Source organism: Bombina bombina, chromosome 9 (genome assembly GCF_027579735.1).
Source record: "Bombina bombina isolate aBomBom1 chromosome 9, aBomBom1.pri, whole genome shotgun sequence".
Lineage (NCBI taxonomy): Eukaryota > Metazoa > Chordata > Amphibia > Anura > Bombinatoridae > Bombina > Bombina bombina.
In genome coordinates this window covers 14,214,271-14,227,695 of record NC_069507.1, presented here as the reverse complement: position 1 = coordinate 14,227,695, position 13,425 = coordinate 14,214,271, and the positions used below count along the sequence as shown (strand labels likewise).

Genomic DNA, 13,425 nt, shown 5'->3' with positions numbered 1-13,425 from the left:
TTTGCCTCTGTTCTTAACAGAGCACCAAAGAAATAAAATATGGTAGGACGTGAAACTATATGGCTGTGGGGTATATTTGGCAATTGGGGGCTAAGTGCTCCCCTTAGGAGCTCCACCAACTCTATCTTCCGATCTGCAGCCCACTACCTGCGCATCATCTTGACTATACTTATAAAATACATCTAATTGTGGTGCATTTATTGCAAGGACTGAACCTTAAAAACAAATCTTCCTCTGAGACGCCGCTATACAGAGTATAGGGCTGTATATAAGGGGGAAGTAATCAGACCAGCAAACGTTCAGTGTCATTAGTTTGTAAGTTTATTAAGTTTATTATAAAAACTCATCATAAAGCAGATTTACTATCATGAGTGAAGCGTTCTCTCTTTTCTAAGGCACAGGTTGTGCTCCTTCAGTGACCCAGTAGCAGCAAGTGGCACTTAGTGACAAAGCTCATGTAGATGACGTGTTTAGCCAACCATTGCATGGGCACATGTCTTCGATCGATCATCTTTATGCACCACGGTGTATATGCACGTTGCCTTATTAAACAATGCTATACATTTTTCTTTGTCATAGTTTACCGGTCTGCCAGAACTGTATAAAAACATAACACAATTGTCAGTTGCCAGAATGAGTGTAGTAAAGAGCGACATAAAGGAAATGGCACTTAAAGGGACATTCCAACCAAAACTGGAACCACATGGATGCATTTCAGTTGTTAATAGAAGCATTTTGTAATAAACAGGTATTATTAAAAATGCTTCTAACAAAAGCTATAGCTGTTTCAAATGTGTATTTAAGTATGCTCTGTGCACCAGCATTTTAAACACAACACTTTCTCAGAGAGTCTAAGGTGTTTGTACCATCTGGTAATGACTTTTGAGTTTGTTAATTGCTGATATGATGCAAGCCCCACTGGCACTCTGAGCAGCTGCAGTATTTAAAATGCTGGTGCACTGAGAATATACAGCTATCCTTCACGTGCACGTGCAGAGAAAAATGTTAACACAAAAACAGTGATAACTTTTACAAGAAGCATTTTTGACAATACATTTATATTGCTAATATGCTTCTATTGAATGATGTAATTCATCTATGCGCATTTACATTTTGACCGGAATGTCCCTTTAACTATAACTAACAGGGCACAGGGTGTGTGCACACTAGCAAGGAAGGGTTAATCTTTATAAAATTATTATATGCTGTATATTTCTACTTAAACATCAAAATGTTATTAAATATTACAATTATTTATGCACAATTCATGCCGGCCTGATCATTACACTTCAACTTATTTTAAGTTGGCCAAACTGTTCTCACGTATAATCATAGGTTTGTTTCGTTACTTAGCCCTTTACACAATGTCAGATCTAGAGATGAGTAACACAGGTGGTGAGAAAGTTGAAAGACAAACAATAACATATGAATCCATTTGCAGCTTAATGGGGGTGCTACACGTGTATTAGGGGTGCTAAATGTGTATTAGGGGTGCAACACGTGTATTAGGGGGTGCCACATGTGTATTAGGGGTGCTACACGTGTATTAGGGGGTGCTACACGTGTATTAGGGGGTGCTACACGTGTATTAGGGGTGCTACATGTGTATTAGGGGTGCTACACATGTATTAGGGGTGCTACACATGTATTAGGGGGTGCTACACGTGTATTAGGGGGTGCTACACATGCATTGGGGTGCTACATGTGTATTAGGGGGTGCTACACGTGTAGTAGGGGTGCTACACGTGTATTAGGGGGTGCTACACGTGTTTTAGGGGTGCTACACGTGTATTAGGGGGTGCTACACATGCATTGGGGTGCTACATGTGTATTAGGGGGTGCTACACGTGTAGTAGGGGTGCTACACGTGTATTAGGGGGTGCTACACGTGTTTTAGGGGTGCTACACGTGTATTAGGGGTGCTACATGTGTATTAGGGGGTGCTACACGTGTATTAGGGGTGCTACATGTGTATTAGGGGGTGCTACACATGTATTAGGGGGTGCTACACGTGTATTAGGGGGTGCTACACGTGTATTAGGGGTGCTACATGTGTATTAGGGGTGCTACACATGTATTAGGGGTGCTACACATGTATTAGGGGGTGCTACACGTGTATTAGGGGGTGCTACACATGCATTGGGGTGCTACATGTGTATTAGGGGGTGCTACACATGTATTAGGGGGTGCTACACGTGTATTAGGGGGTGCTACACGTGTATTAGGGGTGCTACATGTGTATTAGGGGTGCTACACATGTATTAGGGGTGCTACACATGTATTAGGGGGTGCTACACGTGTATTAGGGGGTGCTACACATGCATTGGGGTGCTACATGTGTATTAGGGGGTGCTACACGTGTAGTAGGGGTGCTACACGTGTATTAGGGGGTGCTACACGTGTTTTAGGGGTGCTACACGTGTTTTAGGGGTGCTACACGTGTATTAGGGGGTTTTACAGGTGTATTAGGGGTGCTACACGTGTATTAGGGGTGCTACACATGTATTAGGGGTGCTACACGTGTATTGGGGGTGCTACACGTGTATTAGGTGGTGCTACACGTGTATTGGGGGTGCTAAACGTGTATTAGGGGGTGCTACACGTGTTTTAGGGGTGCTACACGTGTATTAGGGGGGTGCTACACATGTATTAGGGGGTGCTACACGTGTATTAGGGGGTGCTACACGTATTTTAGGGGTGCTACACGTGTATTAGGGGGTGCTACACGTGTATTAGGGGTGCTACACATGTATTAGGGGTGCTACACGTGTATTGGGGGTGCTACACGTGTATTGGGGGTGCTACATGTGTATTGGGGGTGCTACACGTGTATTAGGGGGTGTTACACGTGTTTTATGGGTGCTACACGTGTATTAGGGGGTGCTACACATGTATTAGGGGTGCTACATGTGTATTAGGGGTGCTACACATGTATTAGGGGTGCTACACATGTATTAGGGGTGCTACACATGTATTGGGGGTGCTACACGTTTATTGGGGGTGCTACACGTGTACTAGGGGGTGCTACACATGTATTGGGGGTGCTACACGTGTATTAGGGGTGCTACACATGTATTAGGGGGTGCTACACGTGTTTTAGGGGTGCTACACGTGTATTAGGGGTGCTACACGTGTATTAGGGGGGTGCTACACTAGTATTAGGGGGTGCTACACGTGTATTAGGGGTGCTACACGTTTATTGGGGGTGCTACATGTGTATTAGGGGTGCTACACGTGTATTAGGGGTGCTACACGTGTATTGGGGGTGCTACATGTGTATTAGGGGTGCTACACGTGTATTAGGGGTGCTACACGTGTATTGGGGGTGCTACACGTGTATTGGGGTGCTACACGTGTATTAGGGGGTGCTACACGTGCATTAGGGGTGCTACACGTGTATTAGGGGTGCTACATGTGTATTAGGGGTTGCTACACGTGTATTGGGGTGCTACACCTGTATTAGGGGTGCTACACATGTATTAGGGGTGCTAGACGTGTCTTGGGGTTGCTACATGTGTATTAGGGGTGCTAAACGTGTATTAGGGGTGCTACACGTGTATTGGGGGTGCTACACGTGTATTAGGGGGTGCTACACGTGTATTAGGGGGTGCTACACGTGTATTAGGGGGTGCTACATGTGTATTAGGGGGTGCTACACATATATTAGGGGGTGCTACACGTGTTGTAGGGGTTCTACACGTGTTTTAGGGGTGCTACACGTGTATTAGGGAGTGCTACATGTGTATTAGGGGGTGCTACACGTGTATTAGGGGTGCTACATGTGTATTAGGGGGTGCTACACGTGTATTAGGGGTGCTACACGTGTATTAGGGGTGCTAAACGTGTATTAGGGGGTGCTACATGTGTATTAGGGGGTGCTACACGTGTATTAGGGGGTGCTACACGTGTATTAGGGGTGCTACATGTGTATTAGGGGTGCTACATGTGTATTAGGGGGTGCTACACGTGTATTAGGGTTGCTACATGTGTATTAGGGGGTGCTACACGTGTATTAGGGGGTGCTACACGTGTATTAGGGGTGCTACATGTGTATTAGGGGTGCTACACATGTATTAGGGGTGCTACACATGTATTAGGGGGTGCTACACGTGTATTAGGGGGTGCTACACATGCATTGGGGTGCTACACGTGTATTAGGGGGTGCTACACGTGTATTAGGGGTGCTACATGTGTATTAGGGGGTGCTACACGTGTTTTAGGGGTGCTACACGTGTTTTAGGGGTGCTACACGTGTATTAGGGGTTTTTACAGGTGTATTAGAGGTGCTACACGTGTATTAGGGGTGCTACACATGTATTAGGGGTGCTACACGTGTATTGGGGGTGCTACACGTGTATTAGGTGGTGCTACACGTGTATTGGGGGTGCTAAACGTGTATTAGGGGGGTGCTACACGTGTTTTAGGGGTGCTACACGTGTATTAGGGGGTGCTACACATGTATTAGGGGGGTGCTACACGTGTATTAGGGGGTGCTACACGTATTTTAGGGGTGCTACACGTGTATTAGGGGGTGCTACACGTGTATTAGGGGTGCTACACGTGTATTGGGGGTGCTAAACGTGTATTAGGGGGTGCTACACGTGTTTTAGGGGTGCTACACGTGTATTAGGGGGTGCTACACATGTATTAGGGGGTGCTACACGTGTATTAGGGGGTGCTACACGTATTTTAGGGGTGCTACACGTGTATTAGGGGGTGCTACACGTGTATTAGGGGTGCTACACGTGTATTAGGGGTGCTACACATGTATTAGGGGTGCTACACGTGTATTGGGGGTGCTACACGTGTATTGGGGGTGCTACATGTGTATTGGGGGTGCTACACGTGTATTAGGGGGTGTTACACGTGTTTTATGGGTGCTACACGTGTATTAGGGGGTGCTACACATGTATTAGGGGTGCTACATGTGTATTAGGGGTGCTACACATGTATTAGGGGTGCTACACATGTATTAGGGGTGCTACACATGTATTGGGGGTGCTACACGTTTATTGGGGGTGCTACACGTGTATTAGGGGGTGCTACACATGTATTGGGGGTGCTACACGTGTATTAGGGGTGCTACACATGTATTAGGGGGTGCTACACGTGTTTTAGGGGTGCTACACGTGTATTAGGGGTGCTACACGTGTATTAGGGGGTGCTACACTAGTATTAGGGGGTGCTACACGTGTATTAGGGGTGCTACACGTGTATTGGGGGTGCTACATGTGTATTAGGGGTGCTACACGTGTATTAGAGGTGCTACACGTGTATTGGGGGTGCTACATGTGTATTAGGGGTGCTACACGTGTATTAGGGGTGCTACACGTGTATTGGGGGTGCTACACGTGTATTGGGGTGCTACACGTGTATTAGGGGGTGCTACACGTGCATTAGGGGTGCTACACGTGTATTAGGGGTGCTACATGTGTATTAGGGGTTGCTACACGTGTATTGGGGTGCTACACCTGTATTAGGGGTGCTACACATGTATTAGGGGTGCTAGACGTGTCTTGGGGTTGCTACATGTGTATTAGGGGTGCTAAACGTGTATTAGGGGTGCTACACGTGTATTAGGGGGTGCTACACGTGTTTTAGGGGTGCTACACGTGTATTAGGGGGTGCTACACGTGTATTAGGGGGTGCTACACGTGTATTAGGGGGTGCTACATGTGTATTAGGGGGTGCTACACATATATTAGGGGGTGCTACACGTGTTGTAGGGGTTCTACACGTGTTTTAGGGGTGCTACACGTGTATTAGGGAGTGCTACATGTGTATTAGGGGGTGCTACACGTGTATTAGGGGTGCTACATGTGTATTAGGGGGTGCTACACGTGTATTAGGGGTGCTACATGTGTATTAGGGGGTGCTACACGTGTATTAGGGGTGCTAAATGTGTATTAGGGGGTGCTACATGTGTATTAGGGGGTGCTACACGTGTATTAGGGGGTGCTACACGTGTATTAGGGGTGCTACACGTGTATTAGGGGGTGCTACATGTGTATTAGGGGGTGCTACACGTGTATTAGGGGTGCTACATGTGTATTAGGGGGTGCTACACATGTATTAGGGGGTGCTACACGTGTATTAGGGGGTGCTACACGTGTATTAGGGGGTGCTACACGTGTATTAGGGGTGCTACATGTGTATTAGGGGTGCTACACATGTATTAGGGGTGCTACACATGTATTAGGGGGTGCTACACGTGTATTAGGGGGTGCTACACATGCATTGGGGTGCTACACGTGTATTAGGGGGTGCTACACGTGTATTAGGGGTGCTACATGTGTATTAGGGGGGTGCTACACGTGTATTAGGGGTGCTACATGTGTATTAGGGGGTGCTACACGTGTATTAGGGGGTGCTACATGTGTATTAGGGGGTGCTACACGTGTATTAGGGGTGCTACATGTGTATTAGGGGTGCTACACGTGTATTAGGGGGTGCTACACGTGTATTAGGGGGTGCTACATGTGTATTAGGGGGTGCTACACGTGTATTAGGGGGTGCTACACGTGTATTAGGGGTGCTACACGTGTATTAGGGGTGCTACACGTGTATTAGGTGGTGCTACATGTGTATTAGGGGGTGCTACACATGTATTATGGGTGCTACATGTGTATTAGGGGGTGCTACACGTGTATTAGGGGTGCTACATGTGTATTAGGGGGTGCTACACGTGTATTAGGGGTGCTACATGTGTATTAGGGGGTGCTACACGTGTATTAGGGGGTGCTACACGTGTATTAGGGGTGCTACATGTGTATTAGGGGTGCTACACGTGTATTAGGGGCTGCTACACATGTATTAGGGGGTGCTAAACGTGTATTAGGGGGTGCTACATGTGTATTAGGGGGTGCTACACGTTTATTAGGGGGTGCTACATGTGTATTAGGGGTTGCTACATGTGTATTAGGGGGTGCTACACGTGTATTAGGGGTGCTACACGTGTATTAGGTGGTGCTACATGTGTATTAGGGGGTGCTACACATGTATTATGGGTGCTACATGTGTATTAGGGGGTGCTACACGTGTTTTAGGGGTGCTACACTTGTATTAGGGGTGCTACACGTGTATTAGGGGTGCTACACGTGTATTAGGGGGTGCTACACGTGTATTAGGGGGTGCTACATGTGTATTAGGGGGTGCTACACATGTATTAGGGGTGCTACATGTGTATTAGGGGGTGCTACATGTGTATTAGGGGGTGCTACACGTGTATTAGGGGGTGCTACATGTGTATTAGGGGGTGCTACACATGTATTAGGGGTGCTACATGTGTATTAGGGGGTGCTACATGTGTATTAGGGGGTGCTACACGTATATTAGGGGTGCTACACGTGTATTAGGGGGTGCTACACGTGTATTAGGGGGTGCTACATGTGTATTAGGGGGGTGCTACACATGTATTAGGGGTGCTACATGTGTATTAGGGGGTGCTACATGTGTATTAGGGGGTGCTACACGTGTATTAGGTGGTGCTACACGTGTATTAGGGGGTGCTACACGTGTATTAGGGGGTGCTACACGTGTATTAGGGGTGCTACATGTGTATTAGGGGGTGCTACACGTGTATTAGGGGTGCTACATGTGTATTAGGGGGTGCTACATGTGTATTAGGGGGTGCTACACGTGTATTAGGGGGTGCTACACGTGTATTAGGGGGTGCTACACGTGTATTAGGGGTGCTACATGTGTATTAGGTGGTGCTACATGTGTATTAGGGGGTGCTACACGTGTATTATGGGTGCTACATGTGTATTAGGGGGTGCTACACGTGTATTAGGGGTGCTACATGTGTATTAGGGGGTGCTACACGTGTATTAGGGGTGCTACATGTGTATTAGGGGGTGCTACACGTGTATTAGGGGGTGCTACACGTGTATTAGGGGTGCTACATGTGTATTAGGGGTGCTACACGTGTATTAGGGGCTGCTACACGTATATTAGGGGGTGCTAAACGTGTATTAGGGGGTGCTACATGTGTATTAGGGGGTGCTACACGTTTATTAGGGGGTGCTACATGTGTATTAGGGGTTGCTACATGTGTATTAGGGGGTGCTACACGTGTATTAGGGGTGCTACACGTGTATTAGGTGGTGCTACATGTGTATTAGGGGGTGCTACACATGTATTATGGGTGCTACATGTGTATTAGGGGGTGCTACACGTGTTTTAGGGGTGCTACACGTGTATTAGGGGTGCTACACGTGTATTAGGGGGTGCTACACGTGTATTAGGGGGTGCTACATGTGTATTAGGGGGTGCTACACATGTATTAGGGGTGCTACATGTGTATTAGGGGGTGCTACATGTGTATTAGGGGGTGCTACATGTGTATTAGGTGGTGCTACACGTGTATTAGGGGGGTGCTACATGTGTATTAGGGGGTGCTACACGTGTATTAGGGGTGCTACATGTGTATTAGGGGGTGCTACATGTGTATTAGGGGGTGCTACACATGTATTAGGGGTGCTACATGTGTATTAGGGGGTGCTACACGTGTTTTAGGGGTGCTACACGTGTATTAGGGGGTGCTACATGTGTATTAGGGGTGCTACACGTGTATTAGGGGTGCTACATGTGTATTAGGTGGTGCTACATGTGTATTAGGGGGTGCTACACATGTATTATGGGTGCTACATGTGTATTGGGGGTGCTACACGTGTATTAGGGGTGCTACATGTGTATTAGGGGGTGCTACACGTGTATTAGGGGTACTACATGTGTATTAGGGGGTGCTACACGTGTATTAGGGGTGCTACATGTGTATTAGGGGTGCTACATGTGTATTAGGGGGTGCTACACGTGTATTAGGGGGTGCTAAACGTGTATTAGGGGGTGCTAAACGTGTATTAGGGGGTGCTACACGTGTATTAGGGGGTGCTACACGTGTATTAGGGGGTGCTACACGTTTATTAGGGGGTGCTACATGTGTATTAGGGGGTGCTACACGTGTATTAGGGGGTGCTACACGTGTATTGGGGGTGCTACACGTGTATTAGGGGTGCTACACGTGTATTAGGGGTGCTACACGTGTATTAGGGGCTGCTACACGTGTATTAGGGGGTGCTAAATGTGTATTAGGGGGTGCTACATGTGTATTAGGGGGTGCTACACTTTATTAGGGGGTGCTACATGTGTATTAGGGGGTGCTACATGTGTATTAGGGGTGCTACACGTGTATTAGGGGTGCTACATGTGTATTAGGTGGTGCTACATGTGTATTAGGGGGTGCTACACATGTATTATGGGTGCTACACGTGTATTAGGGGGTGCTACACGTGTATTAGGGGTGCTACACGTGTATTAGGGGTGCTACACGTGTATTAGGGGGTGCTACATGTGTATTAGGGGGTGCTACACATGTATTAGGGGTGCTACATGTGTATTAGGGGGTGCTACATGTGTATTAGGGGGTGCTACACGTGTATTAGGTGGTGCTACACGTGTATTAGGGGGTGCTACATGTGTATTAGGGGGTGCTACATGTGTATTAGGGGGTGCTACACGTGTATTAGGGGTGCTACACGTGTATTAGGGGTGCTACATGTGTATTAGGGGGTGCTACATGTGTATTAGGGGGTGCTACACATGTATTAGGGGTGCTACATGTGTATTAGGGGGTGCTACACGTGTTTTAGGGGTGCTACACGTGTATTAGGGGTGATACACGTGTATTAGGGGTGCTACACGTGTATAAGGGGGGTGCTACACGTGTATTGGGGGTGCTACACGTGTATTAGGGGGGTGCTACACGTATATTAGGGGGTGCTACACGTGTATTAGGGGGTGCTACATGTGTATTAGGGGGGCTACATGTGTATTAGGGGGTGCTACACGTGTATTAGGGGTGCTACACGTGTATTAGGGGGTGCTACACATGTATTAGGGGGTGCTACACGTGTATTAGGGGTGCTACACGTGTATTGGGGGTGCTACACGTGTATTAGGGGGTGCTACACGTGTATTAGGGGGTGCTACACGTGTATTGGGGGTGCTACACGTGTATTAGGGGGGTGCTACACGTGTATTAGGGGTGCTACACGTGTATTAGGGGTGCTACACGTGTATTAGGGGGTGCTTAGTCAGTTTCTTTACATCTGTTTGTGTCTATATGAATTCATATGCCAGCAGAATCAGCATTAGATATTCATCTCAGGTTTATATCACACCTGTTTGCGTGTGTCAGATGTAGCTTGCGTACTACAAGTTGAAAGTAAACTCAATCGCTTTAGCGCAATTAAATGTAACATACTCAGGTTAGTGCGATCTCAGAGCTAGAGTTAACTCTTACACTACATATTTCTGCACTCTCTCTGTTGGCTTTAACAAGAAGCAATAGCTCATTTGATTCACAAAACAAACTATTGATTTGTTACACAGCAGGTTTCACATAGTTAGCTTTTTGATTCACAAAACAAACACCTGCTCCTAACTCAGGTGTGCTGTGTCTCTGTGTTTTCAGCAGTCTGTCAGCTGAATCCTCCTCACAGGAGGGGGCGACAAACCTTTTGCTAGATAGCTAATTGCACTAGCTGAGAGCCCCTAAAATTTAAAGGGACAGTCTACACCAAAATTGTTATTGTTTAAAAAGATAGACAACGCCTTTACTACCCATTCCCCAGGTTTGCACAACCAGCACTTTTATATTAATACACTTTATAACATTTAATCCTATAAATATCTGCCTGTTTCTAAGCCACTACAGACAGCCTCTTATCACATGTTTTTTTTATTAGCTTTTCACAGCAAGTCACTGCTAATTCATGTGCAACATTGTGCTCTCTCCCGTGGAGTTGTGCAGGACCCAACACTAATTGGCTAAAATGCAAGTCAATAGATAATAAATAGAAAAGGGCTGTGATGTGAAGCGCTTGACTATCCCCAAATGCCAATCTAAAATTACTGCCTCCTTCCTAGGCAGTAGGCCATAAATTAGAAGAAACGGGTATGTTTATAGATGGCGCTATGAAGCTATGGGTTCAAAAATGATTCTCTAATACTCTTCAAGATAGATTCTAATAAATAAATACTCAATAATATTCTTAATAGTATTCAATTAATTAATTTATAAATCTATAGTGCAAAGGTGCTGATAAATATATTTGCAGGACAGAACAATTCAAATACTGAGACTCGGATGTATCCAATAATAACTATAGGATAGGATTCCTTAATTCTCGTATAGAAACTCCCTTTAAAGAATGCCTTTAAGTCAAGCTTTTCTAATGATGTCTAGGAAAAGATTTGCAACGGTTAATTGATAAGAAAAAAACTTCAAAAAATTCAGAGAAAATTGGTTAAATTACATTTAATTATACTCAATAAAAGATCCAAAACATATTCAAGCTTAAAAATACATTGACTTCTATAAAACTGTACACGAATATAAACCATAATCTAGGGATAGAAGCGGTAGAAGGCTTTCTAGAAAAGGATAAAGATATATGTAAGGAGCAAAGGGAATTTTTATTGGAAAGCATAAGATTTATCCTTCGACAGTAAATACTATCTGCAAATAGAGGGAACCGCAATGGGCACGAGATTCGCACCGAGCTATGCAAATCTTTTTATGGGCAATTGGGAGGATAGATTCCTACAGTTTGCTGAGCTCGGTGCAAATCTCGTGCTGTTTAAAAGGTATATCGACGATATTATTATCATCTGGAAAGGCAGTGAGGAAGACCTAAAAAATATGTTCTGTACCATGAATAATAATGATAAGGGCCTAACCTTCACCTATCAGATAAGCAAAGAAACTATAATATTTTTAGACCTAGAGATAAGAGTGGCAAATGAGAAATTAGTTACTAGAACACACTTCAAACCAACTGATTCCAATAATTACATTCATGCATCTAGATGCCATTTCTCAAACTGGAAAAACAATATACCAGTAGGACAATGTCTCAGGATCCGAAAAAATTGTACCGAAAAAAGTGACTGTGAGACACAAGTAAATTTGTTGGAAGAGGATACAAGGAGGAGACCATAAACAATGCAATAACAAGAGCAAGAGATATTGACAGGGATACACTGTTAAATTATAAAACAGAAAACACCCAAATTAAAGATGAATATGATATACCTTTAGTAACGGAATATAGTGATGATCACAATGTAATAAGGAAGATTGTAAGGAAACATTGGCATATTTTAAAAAATGATCCTATATTAGGAGATAGACTCCCTCCCTATCCCAAGATGGTTTATAAAAAGACAAAAAAGCTGAAGTCATTATTGGCCCCAAGTGAGTTTAAAAGGAAAAAGACAAGTTATAAGCACAAAGATAAAGACCTGTGGGGAATGGAAGTGAAAGGTTTTTACCCCTGTATTTCATGTAAATCCTGTAAACATAGCACTAAAAAGAAAAATATAAAAATTCCTGGCACAACTATAGATTACAAGATAAGAGATACTATCAGGTGTAATAGCAAAGGGATTGTTTATATGTTACAGTGCACTTGTAACCTGGTTTATATAGGAGAAACATCAAGGATGCTCAGGGACAGACTACGCGAACATCTCTTACATATTGAAAAAGGAAATTTGGAGACATACCTGTATCAGCACTTTAGGGTTACCCATAAAAACAATTTAAATGACTTAAAATTGTGGGGCCTTTGTAAGGTTAAAGGGAATTGGAGGGTGGGAAATTTTGAGAATTTATTATTAAAGAAAGAAGCAGAAATTATCTATAATTTTAATACACTACACCCTAATGGGTTAAATTGGGAGTTGGATATTACCCCTTTTTAACTTAGGTTAACCTCCAGTCCTCTTTTAAATTCTTTTAATAAGATTCTTTTAATAAGGTACTTGCACATTGCTATTAAAGAGATAAGGTTGAGTTTTTAATATGTATATTTATGTAATATAATGATGGGAATTTTTTATATATAAATTTTATAAAGATTGTCTGTGTTCTTATTCATAACATAACATTTATTATTTTTAAAAATGTATTCAATTGTATTTATTCTTGGCCATTATTATGTAATTTACTTAAGCTACGGAGTCTAGTAGCCAAAGCATTCCACTTAAAGAATTACCTGAATTAAGAATAAAGGGCGCTTTAATGAAAAACATCAGTTACTTTGGAAACGGAAAAAGACATGAGGATCCCACATTTTTACTGAATCCCTTCCTGAATGTGATAGGAAATACACCTGCCCTTAGCGAATCATAGGTAACACCGGGTTATTTAAGACAGTCTCTAACAAGTATACAGCATTTTGAAAAAGCTCCAACCTAAATGGGGTGAAACGCGTAGAAGGAATTGTATACACGATTGAACAGAGAGGTCTGTGGACCAACCAAACCCTGCGAAATCTGAGCCAAGAAAGAAGTTTGCACTCTGCGTACCTAGTACTTAAGTGCAGAGGGAATGACTCACTAAAGGCTGTGATAAGAGAA

General features: G+C 44.2%; 1 protein-coding gene across 1 annotated transcript in view; it reads right to left on the bottom strand.

Annotated features, from left to right (window-relative positions):
* Positions 1 to 303: 303 nt before the first annotated feature.
* LOC128639758 (beta-microseminoprotein) overlaps positions 304 to 13,425 on the bottom strand; it is a 50,183-nt gene continuing 37,061 nt past the window's right edge. Inside the window, exon 4 of the mRNA XM_053691884.1 lies at positions 304 to 597. Within this exon, the coding sequence (XP_053547859.1) occupies positions 471 to 597 (127 nt within the window). The 3' untranslated portion in view covers positions 304 to 470. The remainder of the gene's footprint in view (positions 598 to 13,425) is intronic.